Genomic DNA, 12568 nt, shown 5'->3' on the forward strand with positions numbered 1-12568 from the left:
GGACAGGGACATACCCAGCCCCAGTGGCAAAAGGAGCCCCTCTATGCTAAGAGAGGGAGCTCTATCTACACCAATGCTATTTACATTACTACTAAAACTAAGACTAATAAACTAAGCTGAAGAGAAACCACTGAATAACACCTTGCTGAAGCAAGAGTTGTTCTAGTGACTGTCACGGGGGGTAAGAAGGAATTGAGAGGCTGCGGGGCTGGCAGTGCCCCTTATAATGGCACATGGCACCAAAAGGCACTAGAGCTGGCCTGACTGATATCACTATGGAAAAAAATTCTGGCGAATGTGCACACGGTGTGCACATACCTAATGTAGAACGGACATAATCACTTGAAGAACCTGCTTTTCATATTTAAATGAAATCTGTGATTCACCCATAATCCCGACTCTGGGAGCTGGGTCTTTATGGCTGAAGGAATACAAGGCACTATCAAGGTCTTGAGAAATGGGCAGGGATAGGGGGGTTGCTAGTAAAATGGTGCCTGAGTCAGGAGGTGAAGTTAGGCAAATTAGACCTTTTCTGGGGAGGTTAGGGACTCCCTGTCAGAGCCAGAGACCTAGTAGGCTGTAACTGCTATGCACAGAAACAGTTGAGACAATTGTGGAAGAAACAAACTCCACTCTCAGGTTGGAAGCAACAAAATCAGAGACAGCTTTATTCAAGCAATTGCAAGGGAAGAATACAGCTGGCAGAGAGCATCCCTGCCTCAGTTTCTCCAAAGTACAAGCAAAATCACACAAGCATTTATACCTCTTTGTGACATGCATTAATTAAAAACATCTGCATTTTATTTAGGCTGTTTGCTATCTAGTCCAGTATTTACTCACTTTCTTTTCTCAAAACATCGTTATCTCAAGGCTAGGCCACACTGACTATTCTGCTGTTTTCCACTCGCTTCTGACGTGAGCCCGGCTTCTACAGGTCTCGCGATATTAGGCTAAGACTTAGGTCAACAGTTGCTCGGTTTCTTACATTTAAATGGCAACTTAAACGCTCTCTTTTTTTCCCTGCTTCCACACTAGTGAGTGCTATGCAAGCAGTTGCAGGCAGACACAGCCCAAGTGCAGCTGAACCCACGGGCAAGGGGTGTAGGGGGTAAGTTAGGAAAAGCAGCTCAGGTCCGTCGACAGCCAAAACCACGAAACACCCGGAAGATGTGATGGGTTCTATTTCTGACTCTGCTGTAAGTGTCTGATGGCTCCTTACAGTATTTAGGTGGGGACAATTCATTCACATAATCATTTAATGTGCTATTGGGCTGACCAGCCTTTGGACTAACAAAGGTACTTTTAGTTAAAGTGTAGACTGGGGTGGGCAAACTCAAAATTGGGGTTGGGGTGCGGGAGGGGGTGCAGGTTCAGGTGGGGGTGTGGGCTCTGGGGTGGGGTTGGGGCTGAGGAGTTTGGGGTGTAGGAGGGTGCTCTGGGCTGGGACAGAGGGGTTCGGAGGGCAGGAGGGGGATGAGGGCTGGGGTGTGGGGAGAGGCTCAGGGGTGCAGGCTCTGGGCGGCACTTACCTCAAGTGTGGTGCAGCCCTGACCCAGCACCCCGGCTGGAGCAGGGCCAAGCCACCGGTGCGGCCCCCGACCCAGTGCCCCGGCCGGAGCGTCGGAGCAGTCCCAAGCTGCGTGGTGCGGCCCCCGACACAGCGCCCCGGCCGGAGCGGGGCCGAACCGCGTGGTGCAGCTCACAGGCTGGCTTAAAATGGCCCGCAGGTCGTAGTTTGCCCACCCCTGGTGTAGACTCATTGAGCCTTATGGGGAAGGGATAAAGATTCCCAACGATGGCAAATACCAACTATCACCCAAGTTGGCCACATGCTATTTACACTGGCCGTCAGCAGCTGAAGCGGCTCAGCTGGGCCATGCAGCTCAGTGCTTGGAAGCAGAAGGAATTTCAGATCGAAACTAAAAACTAAAAATCCAGCTGTCAAATGTTTAGAGGTCTGTGTCATGGGTGGCCAAACGGTGATCACACCGGGGAAGTGCTGTCTGGGATTAACGCCTACGAAGCCTGTTACGTGCCTGATGTTTGTGCCCCCCCCCCCCTCCAGCCCCCCTTCGTCTCATCCCTGGGTGGCATTGGAACCCCAGGGGGAGTGGTCGCTGGTACACACCAGGGGGCAGTTTTCAACAGTCCCGTGTCTGTTTAGATGCACTTTTCTTTCAATCAAGCTGATGCAGAAGGCCCCCCGCCCCCAGTGCTGGGGATGATTCCCACCTGCAAACTGCAATCGGGACATTTCAGTGGAAGGCTACTCTAGGATCTTGTGCAATGATTTCTCCTGCTGTGTTCACCACCAAACGCCCCTTGGCCCAGGGAAATGGCCACGGCCCATTTTCCAGTGGGGGGAAACAGAGATAGGCAGCGTAAGTGACTTGGAAAAAGGTTACATAGAAAATGCAGGGTAGAATGGGGAAAAGAGCTCTGCTCTCGATGGCAGCAGCTCTAGATCTGAGCCAACAGAGCACAGGGCCTCACACAACAGACTTCAAATCGCTGACTTCAGGCCACCACACAATGGAGCTAACAATTCTCACCCACCTTTGTGAAAGACTTTGAGATATGTAGGCAACAGCGTGCTGTGCAAGTGCAATGGAGCGCCTTTAGCCATGTTCTCAGACATTAAGCCCAGAGAAGGTCAGTAACATGGCAGGGAGGTCACATGGCCCTACTGGGTGGCATCAGCTGTGAAGCCATGAGAACTGAGCTCTAGTCTTGGGGCTGACACTTATTTGGGATTTTCCTTCTCAATGTTCATAGTGAAAGGAGCTGTGAGACTCTTTGGGGGTGTTGCCACTGACATCAGCAGGGCCAGGGATTGCACCCTCGGTCAGGTGTTGAACGACCACAATGTACTTCATACAATATCGCACCATTTCCAAAACACAAGCATTTAGAGCAAGGAGCAGAGCCTTTCAGGACAGCAGGAAGCTTGCACTGCCCATGTGAGGGGGATGGTCATGATTCAATCCAGACTTAAGATCTTAGGTGCCAGTTTGTGATATCTTACAGGAGTCAAGTATGAGAGGGGGAGCCGTGTTAGTCTGGATCTGTAAAAAGCAACAAGAGAGTCCTGTGGCACCTTTGAGACTAACAGACGTATTGGTTTTCACACCAACTGCTAGAAGAGGGCCTCATCCTCCCTGATTGAACTGACCTCGTTATCTCCAGACTGATTCTGGCCTGCATATTTATACCTGCCTCTGGAAATTTCCACCACGTGGGTCTTCACCCACGAAAGCTTACGCTCCAATACATCTTACAGGAGTGACATTTTCAGAGGGGGTACCTAGCACTTACATGAAACTAGGCTCCTTCAAGGGGTCTCCTGTTGGGCCCCCTTCATCACTGTGAAGACTCTTGGCCAGTGCATTGTTGACCATGTGGCAGCAAACGGATTAGAATAGCCAGAACTATCCATTGCCTTGCTTTAAGCGCTGGGGGGTTTTATCAACGAGGTCGGTGGCACTGTTGCAATTTAGCCATGTTAGCTGGTTTCTGGAATATAAAACGCGATGATTAAGGTGTCGATCCTGCAATAAGCCCTTTATGGAGCTGGGGCCCAAACACTATCGCAGTCTTGGGGGGAATCCAGTCTCAATGCAGAAAACCAGATAAAATTTCAGACAAAGTAGTTTTAGCTTTATATTCAGTACAAATGTTTATTTTTGCAATGAGAACTGCACAAAAAAACCTTTAGTATATAAGTGAAAACTCTATGAATTCCCTTCTACAAATGTCTAAAGTGTTTAATACAAGTCTCAAATTCACTGACAGAATTATTTGCCAAGCGTTCCGTGCAAAAAGTACAGTGGGATTGTACGTTTCTCTTATTCTTTTGTACAGGATTAAAGAGGAGGAGAAAATAACCAGGATTACATCATTTAGACTAGACTTCTATAGCAAGAAGATGCATTCTAATGTCCATAACTGTTAAATCATACACAAGGGGATGGGGTGGGGGGAAATTAAATAGTGTATCATCTGAATTACAACCCAATTATAAACACACACAGTAAAACAGGGGAAAAAAAACATGAGAATAGCAAAAAAACCAAACCAAAAAAAACCACAACCACCTTTGGCAGAAAAAAACCTGAAGGAATCATTTCTCCAGCTAAAGATACCACGTTATGGTCATCATTCGGCGACGTGTAAAAACAAACAAAAAAAATGCACAGAATAGAACAAGAAGAGTACAACTTAAAAAAATATTTAAAGTTACAGAGTATGTAGGTGCAACCTGTAAACGTTTCCAGATATTTGCAAACAATACAGAGGTGAGCAAGAAAGGGAAAGAAACAGACTACTGGATTAACCCACCAGTCTAAAAAATGCTACCGCTACTCCGAATTATTAACTACTGACGATAAAGGTTTGGCAAATTTCAAATGCAAAAAAGGGCTGAACATTAAAAAAAGGACTAATATCACTATTGACTAGATACAGGGGGGTTTGTTCTTTGCATACATATAAATTATATAATATTTGTTTTCTTTATTTTACAACCTAGGGTGCTCTCTTAGAAGTTCCAGCACTTCCAATTGGTTTGTTTTCTTGTTTGCAATGTGGTGGATTTTATGTACAATTGCGATGAGTGTGTGTGTGGTCACTCTTACAGCGGATGTGCACTTAAAAATACCCGGAAACCCTGAGCTTAAAATTAAAGGAGGGAGGAGATGATCACCCAAAGTGCTTTCATAAGAAGAGGAGAGAGCGTGGAAAGAGGAATACTGCCCAAGAAGGGTGAGAGATGGAAGCAGCGTGAGGTTCAAGAGACGTCGTTGGAAGAGGTTAGAGGAGAAGCCAAAGGTTCAGATTTCCCCCACTATGCACAACCAAAGAAAGATTGAAATCCAGAGGCAATTTACAGATTGTGACACAGGATGCAGCTGAAGCCTTGGGAAAGGACTGTAAGAAGTGACTGTTCCTAGCCCTCGGGACATGGGAACGGCACGTTCCCTACCTCTCTTCCATGCCCTACAGTGCCATGAGGTTTTGCTCCTGCCAATTCTTGGGGATCAGAGTAAAATCAAGCATATCCCCTATTCCCCTGCTCGGCACAGCACAGAGAATCTGCCCAAGCCAAGAGAGCCTGCCCACACTTTGCTCAACCTGAGGCCCCATCAACCATTTGCCAGCAACATAAAGGTGGCTCCTAATTTGCATAAAATGATGCCAGTTGTGTCCATCATCATCATGGGTGGGGGGCCTTGGCTCACAAGAATACTACAAGTCCCAGCATGCAATGATCTTGGCCAGGCCACTAGCATGAGCACAGGATACTGGGACCTTTCAGATTGCAGTTGTATTTTAAAGTTAAAGGCAGCCACCACTTGTTGATCCACACTGGCACATCTCATCTAAACAAACCCACTGAGCTCTGAGGCTAAGCTGCAGCCAGTCACTGATCTGGCCTGGGCTCTGCCAAGCAAGGAGAACAGGGATGCTGCTCTTTTGGGTTTCTCTTTGCAACAGCAGCAGAATCAGCTGCTAGTGAAGTTCCCTGGTGCAGGTTCTCCCAGGCAAAGGAAATCAGGACTTTTCCAGTAAAGACACCAAGGGGCTCTAATGAGACAGGCAGTTCACTGGGATGATTTCCTGAAATAGCCAACAGAAAAGTGGGGCTCTACATTCCCAAGCCCAGACAGATCCTCACCTGATAAGGTTAATAAGCTCCCTATGATAATTAGATAGAATCAAGAACTATTCCTCATGCCATCACCAGACAAATCCTGCACTCTGCTTCTCTGGTCTTGCCTGCGACTAAGGATAGCACAGTGGGGAGGCCAGAGATTAAGAGCTACAGAGATGAGAGACTTGCATGTCCTGACCATTCTCTTGGTCAGTACCAGTTTCGATCGGGAGGAGCCTGTCAGGTTTGACTGAGGGTTGTTTCATTAGAGTGGGGGGTAGGGGATGGACTTGGGCAGGTTTATGGGATGGATTTCTAGACTTTCTTGCAGCCTCCCCACTACCCCAGCCGGCTCACACATCACTAGGTCGATCATGTTAGCTAAGAGAAACTTAACAGGCTGATTTCTTTTACACGTATTCCCCTCCCCACTGGCAACAGAGAGCTCTAAGGGATGACAAGAAAGTAGCTTCGGAAACACTGAAGTCAGCTTATGGCAGACAGTCAAACCCTACAACCCGAGGCTGCTATTTCAACGCTTGCTTGGTCACTGAGACAACAGCAAAGTGGAGTTTATCCATACTAGTGCCGGCTAATCTGTCCCCTGTCCTGACTGGATCTTCCCAGGGATAGCTGCACCCAGTTCTCACACTGAACCAGGTCTGGAATGTGAAGAGAAGGCCCTCCTGCCCCATCATCCAACCCCCACATTCAAACCTCAGAAAGCAAGTATCAATGGAAGCCATCAGCTCGCAAAATGAATAGCTTGGCCAAGGCTTGGAGAATCCCAGCTCTTGCTCGGTGGGACAAACGTCACTCTGGAGTCAGGCAGGCTCTTGTGCTTGCTTTACATAGTGTCAGCTACGTCTGCATCACAATCTCAGAAATTGGGAGGGGACTGCACTGGTTGTCTGAGACGCTGTGGGTGTCAGTGCTTTGGGCCCCGATGCGCCCTCTGGGTGAGAGAGGGGGGCCAATGGCAGGATGAAGCCTTCACACAAGTTCAGCCTCACTACACCTTGTCCAGGATTGTGTTGCTTTAGCATGGCAGCTCTCCTAGCCCTCGTTTAGGAGGGAAAATGCACACTGGCTACCTAGGACAAGCTTCCCCCCAGGATGGGGACAGGAGCGTGAGAACTCCTTCCTTTCCCCTAGAGCACAGTCAGAAGATAGGGACAACCTTTCCTCAACAATCCTCACCCCTTTAAACAACTTAATCACAAATAGGATTCAAAGAAATGTCAGTACGACACCATCTTTTAAAAAAAAAGAGATGAGTTTATTCCATGATCAGTACAGACCAAATGCATATTCACCGTATTTAAGTAAAACCAATCAATTACTCCAGCGCTCACCCCATACTGACACACCAGTATTGTACTGTATAGTGGGTATTTATGGCACATAACATTTAACAGTTCATAGAATAAAATTAAAAGAACACACACTGAAGGCGCATGGGAAAACGCCCGCTGCTAGTGAGATTTGGTAGGTGGTGGAAGGAGCCTTTCCAAAACTGCCGCTTCCACTTGCCCTCCTCTCAGCCTCTTCTTTTAGGTATAAAAACTTTTTTTTTTTTTAATCATATTTTATGACATTTAAAAAAAACCAAAATGCAGCTTTCTGGTTTTACAGTTAAAAATATAGACTAAAAGTTTGAAACTGAGCAAAATATAAGCAGTGTTTTTACACCGAGTTTGGTGGCTCACCAAAACCCTCAAACAAATGTATGCCAACTATAGTCACTATACAATACAGCCACAGTCAAACACTAGTGACAGGGTGGTAGCTTCCCCTGGTGTTACTGGTTTCTCCACTCCACTCTATAACAAAGAGACAATCAATACCCAGTCAAGAGTTGAGCAGTAACAAACTGCCTGGAGGAAAAAAACAGACTGAAAGAAACTGACTTTGGTTGGTAGTCTAGCTCCAATTCCCGGACCTCCACACAATGCTAAAACAAAAACCTCACTCAAATGGCCAGTTTCACTTGACACCTCCACTGTACTATTCCCTTTTTCACAAGCGAACACTTACAGAGAATGGCTCCCAGCTAAAGGCTTGTGGGAAGTTAAGTTAAAGGCAAAGCCAGTGATGAAAGGACCAGACACAGCTTGTGTATTTTCCCAGGTCTCCCATTCTTGCCAGGATACTCCCATAGGCAGCCTCTCAGTGAAGAGCATCTCTTGCTGTCATGACACAGCACTGTTTATTCATAGACATTCTGTAACTTAGAACCTTTATGGATAGAAAAGGTGTGAAGAACATGAAGTCCTGGATATACTGTGAATACGTTTGGCATAGAGAATGTCGAGTGATCAGGGCACCCTTCCCAGCAGCTGCATGTCCAATCAAACCTAGTATGTAGTTGGCTTGTCTTGGTCGGTCTTTCTTCAGTGTGTGAGGGGGGGCAAAAGTCAAACTGTAAGGCAGACTCTGCTGATCCTTCGGAGGCCTCGACTGAAAGATCTGCAATGGTCAGACATGCAGAAGGGCTGCAGGAATGCTCCCCCTCCCAGCCGCCATGAACACTATGGAGAGTCAAAGATTCGCCGGGAAATTAAAGAGTCAGGAGAAGAAAACCAGGCGCTATTAGAAAAGATTCTCTTCGAATATTGCCAACAAATCGCTCTGGAAATTCATGTCGATAGTAGCTGCCATCTGAAGGGGGAGAGGAGATAGGAGAATTACAAAGGCTGCAGGATTGATGCTCACGGGAGCACATTGCAGGGATGCTGCACTTGACTCAATGGGTGGCATTAGGGGCCAGGGATTTTGCTGGGCTACCTAAACTTTTTACTGGTATAATCTAGTACTTTTGCCCTATAAAAGACTTAAGTCTCCTGGCACAGTTGTCTGCCAATCTGTTCAAGTTGGGAGTCTTCACTCAGTTCACCAAGGGGTCAGCATCCCAGCAAAAGCACTCTGGCCTGCTTGTAACCCCTGGCCGATAAACCCAGCGTGCTCTAGGACTATCAATTAAAGTGCAGAGCGATGCTCTGTCACTCAGCTCACTGCCTGAACATCTGCCTCAAATTGCCCCCCATCAGAGTGCCCAGTATTCCCCCCCCCCCACTCACCGCCTCTCTGCGCCTTCGCTCCTGCTCCCGTTTTCTGGCCATCTCTCTCTGCTGATCCAGCATAGACTGAGAGGACTGTGGCTGAGAGCTCTGTGCTTGGGGCGCAGAGGCTGCAGCTGACACCTGCTGCTGCTGCTGCTGCTGCTCCTGGCGTCTTCGGACTTCTTCCTGAACTCTGCGAGCTTGCTCCAGGGCATCCTCATCATCACGACTCCTGCCAAGACCCAAAAGTGTCATTAGAATGGTGGGGCGCTTTGTGCAACCCCATAAGGCATAGAAATCTCTTAAACTGCTGGGTCCTTCTTCCATCCATGGGCTGGCTCACCATTGCTGTGATGAAGGACTGTTTGAGGAGAGTGGGAAGGGAGGTCTCAGATTTGGCTGTTTTAAACTTGTTCCTAGTGTGACCCGTTGTGACGTTGTGCAGTCTATATGGTTTTATAAAAACTTGATAATAAGTCAATATAATGTAACTGAGCTGGTTTTAGAGAAAATACGGTAATAAGTGAATGTAAGTAACTGGGATATGCCTCATGCAAAAGGTCTCTTGTAAGGTATCATTACAAAGCTTATAATCTACTGAGTGTGATCATCTGATTTGTATAAATGTACCACTCTTGTATCTAAAACTAGAAATATAAAATGTAACTCTGAGGGCCTATTGTAATTGTGTAAAGTGTGGACCATTAATGATGGTTTGGAATCTTGATGACTCCTATTGTCTGCAGATGGCTGTGGTTACCTGTGAGTCTTCCTGTGTATGTGTGTGCTGGCAAGTGAGTAATGAAGTCTTGCAGTGACATGTGATCATGTCACCTGAACTGGAATCCATCTTTAACTTGGTGCTTTTCCAGTGAGGGGGGGTGGAAAACTAGAGAGACAAAGAGTTCCCGCCTTATGCAAAAGATATATAAAGGGGGGAAGAGAACAGGGAGAGAGGGAAGCCATCATGAAGAATCCCCTAGCTATCACCTGAGCTGCAACAAGAGCTGCACCAGGGAAAAGAATTGTGCCCAGGCCTGGAAGGTGTCCAGTCTGAGAAAAACTTACTGAAGCATCTCTGAGGGTGAGATTATCTGTATTCAGTTTGATTAGGCATAGATTTGCGCATTTTATTTTATTTTGCTTGTGACTTATTTTGTTCTGTCTGTTACTACTTTGAACCACTTAAATCCTAGTGTCTGTATTTAATAAAATCACTTTCTATTTAGTAATTTACTCAGAGTATGTATTAATACCTGGGGGAGCAAACAGCTGTGCATATCTCTCTATCAGTGTTATAGAGGGCGAACAATTTATGAGTTTGCCCTGCATAAGCTTTATGCAGGGTAAAACGGATTTATCTGGGTTTAGACCCCATTGGGAGTTGGGCATCTGAGTGCTAAAGACAAGCACGCTACTGCGAGCTGTTTTCAGGTAAACTTGCAGCTTTGGGACAAGTGATTCAGACCCTGGGTCTGTGTCTGGAGCCAGACGGGAGTGTCTGGCTCAGCAAGACAGGGTGCTGGAGTCCTGAGCTGGCAGGGAAAACAGAAGCAGGGGTAGTCTTTGCACATCGGGTGGCAGCTCCCAAGGGGGTTTCTGTGATCTAAACTGGCTCACCATTGCTGTGATGGACTGTTTGAGGAGAGTGGGAAGGGAGGTCTCAGATTTGGCTGTTTTAAACTTGTTCCTAGTGTGACCCGTATCTTAGATTTCAGAGTAGCAGCCGTGTTAGTCTATCAGCAAAAAGAACAGGAGTCCTTGTGGCACCTTAGAGCGTCTCATGGATGCCTCCCCTCTGTGATCCTATAACCTTCCGGTGGGAACTCTAGCAATCACTGACATAGTGAAGTCTCTCAGGAAAGGACTCAATGTATTACATTTTTAATGCCAGGTAGCAACTGGAAACGAGGAAGAGCAGCCAGCACCATGTGTCCAGCCATCTCCCCCAGCAAGTGCTCCCTGGGGATCCCAGTTGGAGAATGGGCAGCTAAGGGGTTTCTCCCTGTGGAGTTTGTTGCATAGTTAAGCCACTCATTTTGCGACCCCCACGCTGTGGAATGGGAAGTGCTTAGTGCATCAAGAGATTCTTGCTCATGTTGCTTCTTGCTTAACAGTACAGTTAGTCAGCTTGAGAAGGAGGAAACCGCAGCGGTTATCCAGCTGGCACACCCAGATACCTCAGTGGTATGAACTGTGAACAGAGTATGATGCTGGAACTCTACAACTTGCACTGGCTCCTGAGTAGGCAAGGAGCCCATCTTCTCGTGAGCCCACCATGGAAGCAGTGGCTATATTACACACACACTGATTATGTTCAGAGTTCCTGCACTGCTGCATGTAAGTGCTGCCACGCGTCTAGGCTAACAGAGCCCAGGTACAACCCAAGGGAGCTAGAGAAAAGGTGGCCTAGACAACAGGGCCATGTCTGGTATACCCCTCAAAAGGGCAGTGGAGACAGCTTTACCCTCACTGTCTTCTGGTTAATCATGCTGAAAAACCTGTCTTTTCCCAACGAATCAGCAGTGGCTCCAAGGCACCAAGCTGACAAGTGAAGCAAAAAGAGGAAGTGACTGTCCCCAATGGGGACATAACCCCATTCAGACACCTCGGTACCCTGGGGAGACCAGCTTTAGGAGCAATGAAATACAGATGTGCAGGCCTCTCACCTCATCCTTTCCTGCTCCCGCCTCAGCCGCTCCTTCTCCTTTTCCACCTGTTCTGCCTGAGCTTTGAGCGCCTTCTCCCGCTCCTCCTTCTCCCGCGCTGCCCTCTTGAAATGCTCAAAGCTATCGCTGGAGGACTTTGCCGTGGAGGATGGAGTCGTGAGGGGTTTCTGGACCAAGCTTGCCCACGAGCCCATGTTCTTTATTTTCAGATCCTGTGAAGTCAAGAAGGCAGCATTAGTGTTGAACTGGGCCATAGCTAGCAGACAAAGCCTCCCAGCTAATGTTAACAGCACACAGAAGCATGATGAGTCTGGCATGAACCTTAGTGCTAGGCATTATGGTTAAGTTCAGAGAGTCACACTAAGAGGCCACAGAACTCCCCCAAAATCATTTGCTGAAGGGAACCTTCAGCACTTATGACCTGTTTCAATCCAGCACAGACTGATAGTTACTGAAAGAGGAGGTTATTTACCTATAACTGGAGGTTCTTCGAGATGTGTGGTCCATGTTTGTATTCCACTGAGGGGTTACGCATGTGAACCATGCACCTGCAATCAGAGCTTTTGAAAGTAGTGTGCATTGGTCCGTGCATGCGCCCTGGTTCACCTTGCGCTTCCAGCCGAGGTGATAAAGGATGAGTCGAACCGGACCGTGTCGCCAATTCCTTCTCCAACACGAATCAGACAGATGCGTAGCAGAGAGGAAGGAGGGTGGGAAGTGGAATACACATAGGGACCACGCATCTCAAAGAACCTCCAATTACATGCAAGTAACCACCTCTTCTTCGAGTGATGATCCCTATTATTCCACTGGTGGTGATTAACAAGCAGTACCTAAGTCGGAAGAGGGTGCAAGGATGAGGAAGGAATGGTTGTGTGGAGAACTGCCATCCAAAGGAGGCATCTGCCACTGAGTCCTGCACTAAGACAGTGTGCTGCAAAGGTGCGTAAGAACTCCCTGTAGCCGCTCTACATTGTCCCTAACTGAAGGGAGTCCATGGTCAAAGCCTGAGCTCTCGTGGAGTTAGCCTGCACCCCTGTGGGGATAGGTAGGCCTGACAGTTGGTGGCAGAGTGAAATGCAACCCAAAATCCATTTAGAGATCCTCTAGGTGGAGATGGCTCACCCCCTGAGTCTTTCTGCTACTGCAACATATACAGCCTAAGGGCGTTCCTGATTGGTTTTGTT

General features: G+C 47.5%; 1 protein-coding gene across 8 annotated transcripts in view; it reads right to left on the reverse strand.

Moving 5' to 3' along the window:
• Positions 1 to 3647: 3647 nt before the first annotated feature.
• BRD4 (bromodomain containing 4) overlaps positions 3648 to 12568 on the reverse strand; it is a 203596-nt gene continuing 194675 nt past the window's right edge. For all 8 annotated transcript variants that reach the window (XM_054012978.1, XM_054012980.1, XM_054012979.1 and 5 more), the window contains 3 exons: positions 11382 to 11593; positions 8731 to 8944; positions 3648 to 8311 (listed from right to left, as the gene is read on the reverse strand). In XM_054012978.1, coding sequence (XP_053868953.1) covers positions 8243 to 8311; positions 8731 to 8944; positions 11382 to 11593 — 495 coding nt within the window. In that variant the 3' untranslated portion in view covers positions 3648 to 8242. The remainder of the gene's footprint in view (positions 8312 to 8730; positions 8945 to 11381; positions 11594 to 12568) is intronic.

This window comes from Malaclemys terrapin, chromosome 23 (genome assembly GCF_027887155.1).
Source record: "Malaclemys terrapin pileata isolate rMalTer1 chromosome 23, rMalTer1.hap1, whole genome shotgun sequence".
Classification (NCBI taxonomy): Eukaryota; Metazoa; Chordata; order Testudines; family Emydidae; genus Malaclemys; species Malaclemys terrapin.